General features: G+C 53.3%; 1 protein-coding gene across 1 annotated transcript in view; it reads left to right on the forward strand.

Annotated features, from left to right (window-relative positions):
• Atp6v0d1 (ATPase H+ transporting V0 subunit d1) overlaps positions 1 to 14,148 on the forward strand; it is a 38,028-nt gene extending 23,880 nt beyond the window's left edge. Inside the window, exons 3-8 of the mRNA XM_047529344.1 lie at positions 8,194 to 8,372; positions 9,688 to 9,767; positions 12,829 to 12,906; positions 13,030 to 13,206; positions 13,308 to 13,385; positions 13,493 to 14,148. Of these exons, the coding sequence (XP_047385300.1) occupies positions 8,194 to 8,372; positions 9,688 to 9,767; positions 12,829 to 12,906; positions 13,030 to 13,206; positions 13,308 to 13,385; positions 13,493 to 13,654 (754 nt within the window). The 3' untranslated portion in view covers positions 13,655 to 14,148. The remainder of the gene's footprint in view (positions 1 to 8,193; positions 8,373 to 9,687; positions 9,768 to 12,828; positions 12,907 to 13,029; positions 13,207 to 13,307; positions 13,386 to 13,492) is intronic.
• The last annotated feature ends 1 nt before the right edge of the window (position 14,149 follows it).

Consider the following 14,149-nt stretch of genomic DNA (forward strand, 5'->3'; position numbering starts at 1 on the left):
CTAAATGGGGTCACCAGCCTCTTTCCCAGTATGCCTAGTGTTAAAGAGGCTGAGGTGGGGAGACCAGGGAAAATGGGAACTCTTGTTTTCACTTGTCCTGTGGCACTCACACTGAACACTCGCCAGATCTGACCCCTTTTGCTGCAGTCAAGGGTCAGGGTATGGACAGAGGTCTGACAAGCTACTTCCTGGAATGGGCCATGCAGGCCCTCTGGCCCTTTTTGGGCTGAGGTCCCTTCTCCATCTGCTCTGATCATGGCCTGGATCTCAGGGAAATTGGGCAGGGGTACAGGTTGGGGAAGGCTGAATGCCTTGCTGCCTTTCCCAATTCTGGCCCAACTTAACAGGAGTCAGGTGAGCAGGCCCCCATGTTTATAACCCTTGGTTGCACCAGCTTCCCCATCGTAATCCTTGGGTGGGGCTCTGCCTACAGTAAGCTTCTGGGGAAGCTAAGCAGAAGAGAGGACCCCAGGCCTGCAGGCTGGAGAGGGGTACTTGGACTGGTCAGTTCTTGTGTGCTATGTGTGCCTGTGGACACAGGGAGGTAGAAGGACTTCCTCTGCAGGGTAATAATGAGCCAGGGCCTGGTAGACAGAGAAATAACCCAGCCCCAGGTGACTGTACCACCCAGTTGCAGAGTAGAGTTATTAGAGATTAGCCTTTGAGTATGTTCTGCACCCATGGCATCTGAGTGTGTGTTGTTGTGGGGAAGGAAGTTCCCTGCACTCTGCTAGGTATTATCTAACTTTTTCCATTCCCTGATTAGGATGCTCCTACCCTTTTCCTTGGGAGTAGGCATACCACTTCATTTGTCCATGTAGGAATTGTGTTAGATGCCTGCTCCCTGGCCTGATTCCTACCCCCAGCAGGGAGCAGCCACTTTCACAGGATTCACTTGCTCAAATGGGTGCTTTAGCCAGAGGGCTCCATCCTCTAGGAAGAGGCACAGCCAGGGACAGCTGAAGAGCCAAGCTGGGAAGGAGACCCTCCCCAGGTCACAGATCTCCTTCCCTAGGGGCCTCTGTACCATTTTAATTGTGCCCATCCTCACACTGCCTTGGCCCCTTAGGGGCCAAATGGACCTTCTGGGACAGGAAGCCAGAGGTGGAGTGTATCATGTGCTACTGCATTGGAAGATCAAACTGCAGGGTGCCATCTGTCACCCAGCTCTTGGCCTGGGCCTGTGTGTCCCCTGCCCTAAGGCCAGAGCTGAGGACATACCAGGAAGCAATGCATTTATTGTCAGAGCCCAGCCTTCACCTTTGGCTTGTTTGCACAAGGCTCCTTCAACTTCCTGGTGAATGTTCTAGTCTTGTCAGCTAGGCTGGCCAGAGGAAGCCTGACCCTGTGACAGTGGTCAGAGGGTAGTGGTCATCCATCTTGCTGCCCACTTGCCCACCTGCCTGTACATTTAGCTCCTGGCCTGTCTTGGTGTCAGCCTGCCAGGCCACGAAACTAGAGAGGGCTCTGAGCGTGACTGAGACAAAGCAGCTGCCAGCTCTTTGCTGGAGGTTGGCTGCAAGCACCAAGTGTGCTTAAAGCAGCCAAGCACTATCCTGTACAGGCTGTCCAAATCCTCCACTTCCCGCCCCTTCCATTCATGGACAATTGTGGCTTACAGCCTTCTCGTCCACTCACTCCTGCACTCGCTTGGGAAGAACTCAGCAGCCACGTGTCAGCCTGTCTGAGCCTGTGGCTGCTCATTCCCTGACCCCGTCATCTCCAATGACCTGCTCCTCAGCTCTCCACTTCAGCCACCCCCACTAATGGCTGCCCAAGGCCATGTCACCACCTGGAACTGCTCCATCCCTGCATTTGCTGAGTCAGACACCCCCTCTCTTACACAGCCTACAAGCCCTCCAACCCATTCTCAGCCCATTGTGGGACATGGGTTCAGGACTCAGCAAGACATTGGGCCTTGCTTTCACCCCTTCTATCTCGTCTGTCTTCATTTCCCACCCTCCCCAGCTGAGGATCCCTGGTCCATCATTTAGGCTTTCTTCTGCCAACATCCTCAGCTCTCTTGGCCGCCCAACTTATGGTCCCACCCGGCTGGCAGCCCCCCAGCCCTGGAGGAATCCCAGCAGCCTCTAGTCTGGAGCTGCCTCCCCCCCACCTCCACTGTGGGAGCAAAGCTGGAGAAGCCTGCCCTTGGGGGTGTCATCCCTGCTGCCAGATATGCATGCTTACCCACTCAACTAGCCTCAGCTTGTCTCTGCCCAGCATTCTCTTCTTCTTCTCAGCACCCTGAAGACCCCTACCAAAGGTGAGAAGACTATCTCTCCATCTTAAACACCATTTCTGTCCTGCCTGCAACCTCCACCTCTCTGGGCAGGTGGCCCACCTCCTCCTCCACAAAGACAATAAAAGCCAAGATGCCTCCCAGCACTGCATCTGCATCTCCCCCGACAATCCTGTTCCAATGGAACGAGCACCCTTTTTACTCTGGGATCTTTCTACCAGTGTTCTTAATTCCCTCATCCTGCTCCATGTACCCTGAGTGGCCATCTCTTTTCATTTCTGTCTATGTAGCCACCTTCCTTCCCAGATTCCCTCCCAGCAGCTTCTAACACCATTCTCTGAATCTCTAACACCATTAAAAACCCTTTTCATGAAGACTAAATTTTTACATCGCCTGTCTATTCCTCCTATCCCTTGAATCTCCAGCCAGATTCCAACAGTCCTATCACTCCACCACAAGGCCTTGACTCGAGTCAGTCCTAGCCTTCATGTGACCAAGGTCTTCAGTCCTGGCCCCTAGGTAGCATCCAGCCCCCAGCTCCTCCTATCTCCCTGGCTGCTCTTCTTCCTCCACTCTGCCCCATCAGGTCATCCAGGTATGAAGAGCGTTGCAGAAGTGGGTGAAGCCTTCCTACAGGGCCTGTATCGGGATTCCCCCAGATTTGGGATTCATGACTGGTTTCATAAGGAAGTGCCTATTTGAGAGTTAGGTGTTTAAGAATTGGGGGAAGGGGTTCTAGGCTGAGAGAACTATACATGTCCTGAGTAATGATCTTGGAATCTCTGGCCTTTTGCCCTCACAACATCCTCCAGGTGTGGTACCCCTTCTCAGGAGGAGGAAGCTACCCTAGAAATGACCAGATTAATGTACCCAGAGAATATGGTATGGTCCTTTAGGAGGTGGAAGCATCAACTAATGTCCCCACTCTGGGCCATGACCTTGTGCAGACAGAGGTGGCTTAGCTGGATATAAAAGTTGGGAACCATCACAGAGATCATTTAGCTCTATCCCTCAGAGAGCTTCTGCCTTCAAAACTGCCACAGAATGGTTGGAACAAGCTTTACAGGAGGTAATGAGTGCCCTATCACTGAAGGTATGCAAGCAGAAACTGGTCAAGGCCTTCTCTGTCCATATGTGTGAGAAACAGTATGCAGTCTTCTTGAAGATCCCAGTCATCCTGCAGCCAACATACAGGGCCATTACCTGCTCTGGGCCAGACCCAGTGCCAAGGACACGAGGAAATATGTAGATGGTTCCTGGAAAGGTCTGTGGGCAGCTTCAGCAAATAGGACTAGGGTTCAGAGATGGCTTTTTAGCATTGGGAGGACTCCAGGATCAGGTAGGGATGGAGAGGTCATTTTAGAGAGTGGGTGACCACAGAGGAGGAGGCAGCTGCCTGTCATGGGGTAGATAGTTCCCCTTGAAGTAGACCATCAGTGTGTGGCCTTGAGATGACCCAGCTCAATTTCATGGTGCTAACATGTTAATATGTTACTGTACCAAGGATTCCTCCCAGGCCCAGCCACAGACTTGCTCTGTGTTTTGGGATAGAGTTTGGGTTTTGTGGTTTTGGAGGAGATCTTGATTTGAACCATTCCATGATGTTTTTCCATAGGAGGGTCAGCTCCAGAAGAGAAGAGGGGAGAGTTGCTTGTGGGAGGAGTGAACCTGAGATCTGGGGAGTTCCTGGGCCTTTCCCAGTGTGCAGCACCTGCCTGCAACCTAAGTGCCCATTAGCAAAACCTGAGTATGGGAAACCTTCACCAACCTGGGGGGGTGCTGAGGTCTTCTTTCTCTTGTGTCAGGGACCTCACTGTTACAAGCTAGAGTGAACAACTGGAAGGGGGCCCAGAACAGTGGCTTTAAGTGTCCAGAGGGCCTGTTGAGACATACGCCATTCTTCTTAGGACATGTCACCCCTATATTGGGTTTTGCTTGAGCACAGAGGGGCATCAGGTTTCCCTGGGCCTCCCTTTTCTGACCCTCCAGTTCTCATTATCCAAAAGCTGGGCTTCTGGGTGAACTGTTGGTATTTGTAGACTGGGGTTTTTACCTGCTGTGGCCTCAGGGTCCCAGGATAGAACTTGGTCCTTGCCTGGCAATAGAACCAGTACTGACACTGTACTGAGCTTGAAGGGAAATACCTAGGAGCTCCTCAAGACCTGGAAAGTTCAAATCATGAGGGACAACCCAACTGGGCTTCTGGGGAAGAGCAGGATTTTAATGAGAAGAAGGTCAAAACCTCACTACTTCCGCTGTGGACACACCTCACTCATCCTGATTGCAGAAGAAAAACAGGCTTGAGAGCTGGTGTGCTGAGGCCATAACAGATATTTTTGTTTACTTTCTATGCTGGACAGGGCTCTTCAGGGTCCAGATGTAGTTGAGTACTAGCAGGTCATGGGAGCTGCTGGTGGGGGCTTTGTGTGGATAGGCTATCATGGGTACCTAGTCATCATGGCCTCCTCCCCAGCACCAGGCCTGCCCCTCCAGGGCTGAGAAGACATGCTGCTCCAGCAGTGGCGCTAAAGGGCACAGTGGAGGGGCAGGATTGGCTAGGGACTCTGAAGGCTTCTTGGAAGAAATGACGTCCTAAACTCCAGCCTGAAGCATTTGGGGGCTGGAGCTGTTTTGGAGGCACAGGGCAAGGAAGGGCCTCTGGACAGAGGATTTCAGACTGCCCCACCCCCACTCCACAAGGGCCTCTTTGGCCTGGCAGGCAGCCGGCCATCCACTCCCCAGCTGTCTTCCCCTGGAGGGAGATGCTGACCAGCTGGAACCTCATTCTCTTCTATTGAGGCCAAATGAGGGGAGGAATGGTGGAGTGGTTCTCTGGGGGCAGGGAGGCAGCTGCTGAAGCCAGGCAAGAAGGAGGAAGAGGAGGGTTTCCTTGTCTGTTGAAGGCCTCAGCCTTGGGAGAAAGGCATATGGATGAGCCACGTGATCTAGGCCTGTCCTGCCTCCCATCTCCCAGGAAAGAAGATTCTGACCCTCATTGGCAGGTGGGGAAAGCAGGGCCCTCTACTGGAGCAATTTTGCAGTTGGCCCAGTGAGAGGGGAGTGCTGGGCATAGCACATGATCATCTGAGCTGACCTGGCTTGCAAAGAAAGGGGCCTTGAAAAGGCATGAGTGACACAATCATGAGTGGCCCAACATTTCCTTCTGTGCTGAGCTAAGGTTTATAGCAAGACAGGCTATGAGGAGCCAGGACACGGTGGGGGTGGGGGCTACCACTTGCCTACACATGTGCTGTCAAGGCTGAAAAGTAAATCACAGCTGGCCTGTTCCACATCATTGGAGGGACAACAGCAAAGCCAGATGGCAGCATCTTCCCACAGGACTCTCCTCTGAGGCTGGGCCAGGACCCTCAGGAGTGCCAAGGCACTTCCTTTGGGCCCTGACCTCAGCCTTGCCCTCAACCTAAACAGATGCCCTGAGTTATGAACAAAGATGGGGGAGATTTAGGAAGAAGCAGCTGACTTGTGGAGATCCCTGTGAGAAGATGAGGCTAGAGGGGGAGTATAGAGCTAGGGCATGGGGACCTGGACATGAGTGGAGGTATATGGACAGCAGTTGTTGGGACAAAGCTCCTCTGCCTTATTTTTTGACGGGGTCATGTGTTGGCCCTCTTGGGGCCTCATTTGCCCTGACAGTGAGTCTAGTGGTTATGGGATTGCTTGGTTAATGTGAGTCCAAGGGATGTGCTGTTCTCTTCCTCCTTGTCTGAAGGTGTGAGAACATAAAGGGGCAGGGCATTTGTGGCTATCTCAGGGAGTAAGATGGCAATAGTGGGGCTGAATATGACACAGGCGGAGTATCAAAAGGTGGAAAGTGTATCCTGGGGTGTGTGAGATGCAGAAGGTATCAGGGACAGAAAGCGTGTGCTATCCAGGAAGGGAAGATGCAGGCTGGAGCTGGAGAGCAAGGCATAAAGTTCTGGCAGTCTCTCTCTGCCGTCCCTCTACTCTGCCAGCTCCATGGGGTTGGGGGCAGGAGGCTGGCCATATGGGCCTCTTGGCTTACAGCTGCAAATGGGCCCTGTCTGAGGCCCTCGTTTGAAAAGGGGGCTGTGCATTTTCAGTGCATATCCTGTAGCTGACCTAACCAGACTGGGGGTGGAGAGAGGGCAGCTGTCTGGCCCTGGGCCCAGGAGAGCAGAGGTCATAGCAGGGCAGAGGGGGCGGGGGAGCTGGGGGAGTATGCAGCAAGCAGGGGAACTGGGGGTCAGACCAGGACAGGAGCTGGGGCCTCCTCCTCCTGCCACCCTTTGGAGGGCCCTGTGGGAGCATCCCCAAAACCCTCCGAGCCAGGGCCTGAGCTCTGGCTTACTACCTCCCTATGTTCCTTGCTACTGGGACCAGTACTCACCATTCTGTCCCAGGGCAGGAGTCTAGCTCCAGTCCTCCCAGAAGCCAGGACAAGACCTGTGCTCAGGGCCCAATTCAGAACAGCAGCGTCCACCTCAGCTCTCACCCTTCCAGAGGCTCAGCCTGGCCTTCAAAGACATTTCCCTGAGGCCTCATCCAGTAACCTTGTACCCTGAATTCATCCATGGTGACAGACTAGAGGATCACTGTGGCTACTGCAGCCAGACTATGGGTAGGGCCCTCTCCCCTTCTTCATTTTGTCCCCTTATAGGTGAGTACATGAACTCTCTTTCCCAGATCCATTTGTGGCCATGTCTTACATTTGGAGGCAGAACGTTGTCCCTTGCCAAGTCTGAACTGGCAGCCCCACCCTCCCCAGCTCCATAGCCCCCTCTGCTGCCCATGGACTCTCCAGAGCTGGCCTCCTGTAGGCCACAGTCTAGGCTAGCCTCTGCCTAGGACCCACCTGAGCCCAGTCTTTCAGGTCTCTGGGACTTGTCCAGACCCTCCTGGGCAGATGCTTGGCTCTGGTCTCTGGTCCTCAGGAGTAGACCTTTGGAGTGGAGCTCTGGTAGTTTTGCTTGACCTGGGCCTTCTCTCCAGTGGGGGCCTCCACTAGCTTCTGCTTGATATTTCCTGGAGAAGCCTCTCCTCACCCCTCCTTCCTTCTCAGCCTTTCCTCCTTTCATTACTACGTCCCTCCAGGAAGCATTAGTGACGCTAACTGTACTATGATATTCCCTGCTTCCACCCCCCTCATGGGTACCTGGTGTTTGAGATGAAGTCAGGACTCTCAGCGTGACCTGAGCCCCTTCTCCAAGCATCCCTCTGCTCTGCCAGTGGTTGCACCCTTCCTCTCCCTCTACCAGTCTGACTGCTCAGTTCCTCGAATGCTGCTTCATTCAGTTTGTGCCTCCAGGCCTTTGCACCCTCTTCCCAGAATACACTTTCATCTCATAGTCTTTTTCTCTTTCAGGCTCCTAAACACACTCCCAGACTAGACTACATGCCTCACCTGTGTGTGTTCATGGTTTCTGTGTCCTGTTAGGGCACTGTTCACACTCTGTGGTTACCTGTCTCCCAATCCTCTGGGGGGCGTGAATCCTCCATCCCCTCAAGGGATGTACTCAGGGCCCAATTCAGAACAGCAGCATCCACCCCAGCTCTCAACCTTCCAGAGGCTCAGCCTGGCCTTCAAAGACATTTCCCTGAGGCCTCATCCAGTAACCTTGTACCCTGAATTCATCCATGGTGACAGACTAGAGGATCATTGTGGCTACTGCAGCCAGACTATGGGTGGGGCCCTCTCCCTTTCTTCATTCTGTCCCCTTATAGGTGAGTACATGAACTCTCTTTCCCAGATCTCTTTTCTGTGTTCCCAATGTTGGGAGGGAGGCAGGGGTCAGGAACTTGAAGGAAACTTAGTTAGGGAGCATCCAAGGATAGAGCCAGTGACACCTATCTGCAGCATCCATTGTCCAGCACACATTGTTAAGGGGCTGTTGGCCCATGCAGGATGGAGAGAAGGATGTAGTGCTGCAACAGGCCTGATGGACTATCTTGCTGTTGTCTGCCTCCCACAGTTACAGTTACATGATTGACAATGTGATCCTGCTCATCACGGGTACACTGCACCAGCGCTCCATCGCTGAGCTTGTGCCCAAGTGCCACCCACTAGGCAGCTTTGAGCAGATGGAGGCCGTGAACATCGCACAGACCCCTGCTGAGCTCTACAATGCCATTCTGGTGGACACTCCCCTGGGTGAGCTGATCTGTGATCTCAGTGTCTGTGCCTTGGTGTGGGATTTGTGGACTGTTGGTGGCAGATTCCTCTCTCATGCTCTCTTCAAAACCCCTTATCCTTTCCTGTTGCTTTTGATGGGCCAGGAGGCTACCTCTAGGCCTGCCTCAGACCATCTAACTTTGGAAATAGTCTGGTTTCTCAGAGTGCAGAAGAAGGCTGAGCTCATGGAGAGGAGGGAGAGAGAAGCTTGGATCATTGGAGTCCTGGGAGCTCTGACAGATTGTGGCCCCAAGCAGGGACAGAGTCACTGGCTGCCTGTGAGGCAGTGGAAGGAAGCAAATAACTTCACTTGCCTCCAGCAAGCAGGGCCCCAGGGGCCAGGTCAGACAGTGTCCGGCAGGATGCAGGGGCCAGGTCAGAGGCCAAGGAAGGGAAGGGAATTGCACGCTTCCTGTAGGGCCCCGCCTAGGCAGTGCTGGCTTCTGCCTGCCTAGGAGGCCATGGAGAAGGCATGAAGGCCATAACCAGCTAGTGCCTCAGCCAAAATCCTGAGCCCCAGGGCACCACTCTAGGAAGCCACCAAGAGTTGAATCACAGGGCTCAAAGCTGGGAGGCCCAAGCCATACCAACTGGCCTAGTATGCCTTCAGTTCTCCCAGTAACTCTGAATTAGTTCTAGGCTGGTTTTTTTGGTTTTTTTGTTTGTTTGGTTTTTGTTTGTTTGTTTGTTTTTTTCGCAGTTTTCCCATCTTAAAGAAGGAATACACCAATGAGTTTGCAGGTCCTCCTAGGGGTGAGGGTACTCTGTCATGCTCTAGCCTTTCCTTCCAGTTCCACAAGGGTCCCTGTGTGACTGGTCCATGCCCATCCAGCTGCTATACTCATTTCTTATCCTAAAGAGAAAAAGGCTGGATTTCTAAGTGTGGGCACCAGGTCCTCCTAGGGGAGGCAGAGAAGTGGATGTCAGGCCCTGAATCCACAGCTGCCCCTGGAGAAGAGAAGAGAGAATCTCATGGCCTCTTATGCAAGCCTGTCTTTGGCATGGTCTGAACTTGGGTCTGTCCCAGCAGCGATTAGATCATGTTATGGCTGGCCGCCTCCTTTATAAATCAATTTTAGGAGCAAGGAGGCAGGAAAAGCTCAGGTCAGTGCGCATGGCCCAGAGTATTGCTTCTGCCACTTCTAAGGCAAGTATCTCAGGCTGGGTTGGGCACCCCCCAATACTTAGCTCCATGGGTCTTATGGTGGGGCCTTCTGGGCCCTGCGGAGTGATTGATCATCATCAGGGCTATTTCCTCTTGCCCACCCTTCACATCCATGTCTTTCCTCCCCAGCGGCTTTTTTCCAGGACTGCATCTCAGAGCAGGATCTTGATGAGATGAACATCGAGATCATCCGCAATACACTCTACAAGGTATTGCTCCACATGAGCAGTGGGGGATTAACTTGTTGGTGGGTGGGGCTGTGGGTATGGTGGGATGGTGATTTATGTGAGTTGCTAGGACAGGACACAGCTGCACCAGACTCTTATCAGCTTGCTCTCCTGTTCCTGTGATAGGTGCAAGGGTGCATGGAACAGGCTTTCCATCCTGTGGTACCTGCAGCAGGCTCAGATAAAATCAGCAGGAGTGGCTGGCACTCCACCATTTGGCCCGTCAGAGCTGACCAGAGCTGACTCCTGGACTGCTGGTCTCCCGGCATCCAGGAGGGTCATGGGCTACCACCCAGACCATAGCCCTTGAATCTACCCCACCTTTGCTGTTGCCAACCAGGACAGGCACTTGAACAAAGGCAGCTGAATGCTCAGTTATGGCAGGGGGAGGTGGGCAACCAGGTCTTGTTGATCCTTTCAGGTTCCCATACTGGAGTCATGCCATATCCCACTTCTGTTTTCCATTGGGCTATGGCTGATTCTGGGGATAGAGGATGAACGTGGGACAGGCTGGGCTCTGACTGTGATGAGGCACTGAGCTATAGGGCCAAGACTCTTGATGGACTGTAGTCAGGAACATGGATCAGCAGTGGGAAGTCCTTGAAGTAGAGCTAAGGCTGTCCTTGGCCAAGGGACTTGCTGACCTAACCCTGAGAACATGTGTCTGTCTAGTCTCCATGGTGAGGGTCCTCTCTTGCTCTGATTGGAGCTGGCTGGATAACATTTGGCTCAACTTGAGTCCAAGGGCCCCAGTCTGCCTGGAGATCATGATGGTGTAGGGAAATGGTACACACAGAAGGAAAGCACAGAGCACAGGCCAGGTGAGAAGTGCAGGTTCCAACATGGTCTGTGGGGGAGTGCTGGAGGAAGAGGTAGGCACAGGGTCAAGTCACCCAGGGCCTTCAATGTTAGGCCAAAAGTTTGAACTTTATCCCATGCATAAGGTCAGCCAGTAAAGACTTCCAATAGAGTAATCTACTTAGAGAGCCCTCTTTGACTGTAGTGTGAAGAACAGATTAGAGATAGAAAGGTCATCCACCACTTCCATCCTCAGTAGTCATCATTGCCCTCATTTGTAAAATGAGAAAACTTAAGGCTCAGAGAAGTGATGTGGTTGTCTGAAGCCACACAGTAAGTCACTGGCAGTACCAGGGATCACACCTGGCTCAGCCTGTTTGCAAAAGGAGCACTCTCATCCACCCTGCTAACAGGGAGGCCAGCCAGCCCAGGCAGCCAAGAGAGAGAGAGAGAGAACACATTCCTAGTGTGCCCGCCCACCCAGCTGGCCTGTTGCCGGGTTCCCTGCCCCGAGACAGGGTAAGGGGTGTGGTTGTCCCCCCAGCCTCACCCACACCCTCACTGGGCCTGACTGGTTCTAGCTGGAGTCACCTGCAAGGGCTGCCCAGGCACCAGCTCATAAACACCAACCCAACACTTTGGGCCCTATGCCAGGACCACCTGCCCATCAGTCAATGTCCCAGCCCAATGACCACAGATGGGAGATTAAGCGGACCCTCAGCCGCCTGGCAGGTGGGAACTGTAGGCAGCTGGTGCAGCAGCTATGGGCTGGCAGACTCCAGGAGACAGGGTGGGGGTGGGGAGGTAGGGAGGTGACCTTGATACCTGGGTTTTGCCAGTTTCTTTATCTACCCTACCCTTCAGGGGAGAGTCTAGGCCTATCCTACCAGCCTTCTCAACCCTGGGTTCAACATCTCCAGGGATCAGTATAGCTTGGCTAAGCAAATGGGTAGGCAGCTGGGCATGGAGCCCAAGACCTGGCTGGTGGCTCCCCCCACAGATAGGAACTGCAGGCCCCACTGGGGTAGGCCTCAGGATTTCATTATAAGCAGCCGGACTGGCCACAGGGTAGGCCACAGGGGACTGACTTGTGGAGGAACTGAAAAGCAACACCAAGCTGTGGTAGAGATTGGGAGCTGTCTCTATCCCTAATCTCTCTGACTCTTGGGCTCTACTCCTCTTCTGAGCTTCTTATTCTGACCTGTTCCAGTTCTTTTTTTTTTTCTTTTTTCTTTTTCCCTCCTGTGACCCTACTGGTCACCCTCAGGCTCCTCAGACTCTTCCCCAAGCCCAGGTTGTCCACTGTTGCCAGCCAGGCTAAGCCTGGGCTCATGGAGTCCTGGGTCTTGGATCCTCTCTTTTGGAACAACGGAGCCTGTGGGTCCAAGTCCCTCCCCTACTTTAGAAGAATAGTCTAGCCTGTGAAGTCAGAGTCTCTGTGACCTTGCTATAATATGGGACCCCAGGGCTATGAATGAAGGTACTTGTGCAAGAGATTTCTCCATGGGGTCTGCAAGACTATGAAGAGATGTGGGGAAAGAAGCTTGCTGGCTTTGCAAGTGAGTGTTGGGAGGGACCTGGGACCTGGGCTGACCTGTCCTTTCTTCATGCCCAACAGATCCAATTTGCCTGGGCAGGAAGTGCTTGTTCTCACCAGCAGCCTACATGCCCAGCCATTGCACTGTGAGGCTGACGTCTGCATAGGCAATAACCATCCTTCAGCAGGAACTATACTGACAATTTAGTTCCTGCTTTGTGATGCTCAGAGGCTGGTGGGGGTTGGAGGTGGCATTTTGCAAAATAGGGTGCAGCAAGGGCCCAGGGATTCAGTTTAAGCCACCTCTACGAACTCTCAGGAATAACCTTTGCTTCCTAGCCCATGGACCCCTTGTTTTCTGAGACTAAGGAAGGGGAGGTTGGGGGAGATTTGGGGAAGAGGAAGGTAGAAGTGCAGGAAGGAGATGGAGATCCCTCTGAACTTGGCTTTCTGTGAGATGAGGGGGTGGGGGACATGCACCCTGAAGCAGACCGTTGGCCAGAAACTTTTCTGTCACTCCTGGGTAAAAGGCATTGGGCTACCTCTGCCTGCTGATTAACTGTTAGAATTGCTTGATGTTTTAGGAGTTTCCCAACCAATCCCTATCATGAAAGGGGCTGGGGAGGGGAGGAGCAAGCTGTGAGTAAGGGCCTAACAAGCACTCGGAGTTTCCTTGCTTGCACTGAGAAAGCTCCATCCTCTGCATAGGCCTACTTGGAGTCCTTTTACAAGTTCTGCACCCTACTGGGCGGGACCACAGCTGATGCCATGTGCCCCATTCTGGAGGTAAGTGCCTGCCTACTCTCTTGCCTGCTGGTCTCCACTAGCCCTGGGGGATGTTCTGCCAACTGACTGACTTCATCTTTCTCTTCCTCCCTCTCTTTCTGGGTTTTTGTACTGGCCCTGAAGTTTGAAGCAGACCGCCGCGCCTTCATCATCACCATCAATTCTTTCGGGACAGAGCTATCCAAGGAGGACCGTGCCAAGCTCTTCCCGCACTGCGGGCGCCTCTACCCTGAGGGTCTGGCTCAGCTGGCTAGGGCTGACGACTATGAGCAGGTCAAGAACGTGGCCGATTACTATCCAGTGAGTGCCCTAGCTGGGAGAATGGTGGGTGGGTGTGTTGGCGCCACACGCCCCTCCAGCACCCAGCAGCACTCTCATGCTTGTGCTTCCCCCTTGGCCAGGAATACAAGCTGCTTTTCGAGGGTGCAGGCAGCAACCCTGGAGACAAGACCCTGGAGGACCGATTCTTCGAGCATGAGGTGAGCACAGGGATCTTTCAGGTCCTGCCTGGTATAGGGTGGAGTTGGTGGTTTAAGCCCAACTCTGGCTGTGGCCATCTGTACACCACCCCTGCCTTTGTCCACAGGTGAAACTGAACAAGTTGGCCTTCCTGAACCAGTTCCACTTTGGTGTCTTCTATGCCTTTGTGAAGCTCAAGGAGCAGGAGTGTCGCAACATTGTATGGATTGCTGAGTGTATTGCCCAGCGCCACCGCGCCAAGATTGACAATTACATCCCCATCTTCTAGCATCCTGACCTAAGGCTTCTAAGTGCACTGTGTATGTCTGTGTGTGCTGTGACAAAGCCCATGGCTCACCTGCCTGCCCTGGGGGCGGGTAGCACATTGTCCTAGGAGCTGCCCAGCTTTCTTGACTCCCTCTGGGACTGTTTTCAGGCCTGAAAAGGGCTGGACATCTCTTCCCTAACCATGGATGGACCAAGACCCCCTCTAGAGCATTGAGGTTCCCTCAGCCCTATGTTTACAGCTACTGACATGTCTGAGAAGCATGTAGTCACTTTCATGTCCCTTCGTAACCTGAGAACCTATGGGGGCAGTGTGAGCCTCCTCTCCCCTCTGAGGGTCACTCCCAGAGTCATGGCCATGGGGAGGATAGAGTGTGTGTGCGTGTGTGGGTGTACGTGTGTGTGTGTGTGTGTGTGTGTGTATGTCCCTGGGGCATGGGGGAAGTAGCTCTGCCCCTCTGAGACAATAAAACTGTCCTCTCTAAGTCCATTGTCTGCT

The sequence above is a fragment of the Sciurus carolinensis genome, chromosome 16 (assembly GCF_902686445.1).
Source record: "Sciurus carolinensis chromosome 16, mSciCar1.2, whole genome shotgun sequence".
In the NCBI taxonomy this organism is placed as follows: Eukaryota; Metazoa; Chordata; class Mammalia; order Rodentia; family Sciuridae; genus Sciurus; species Sciurus carolinensis.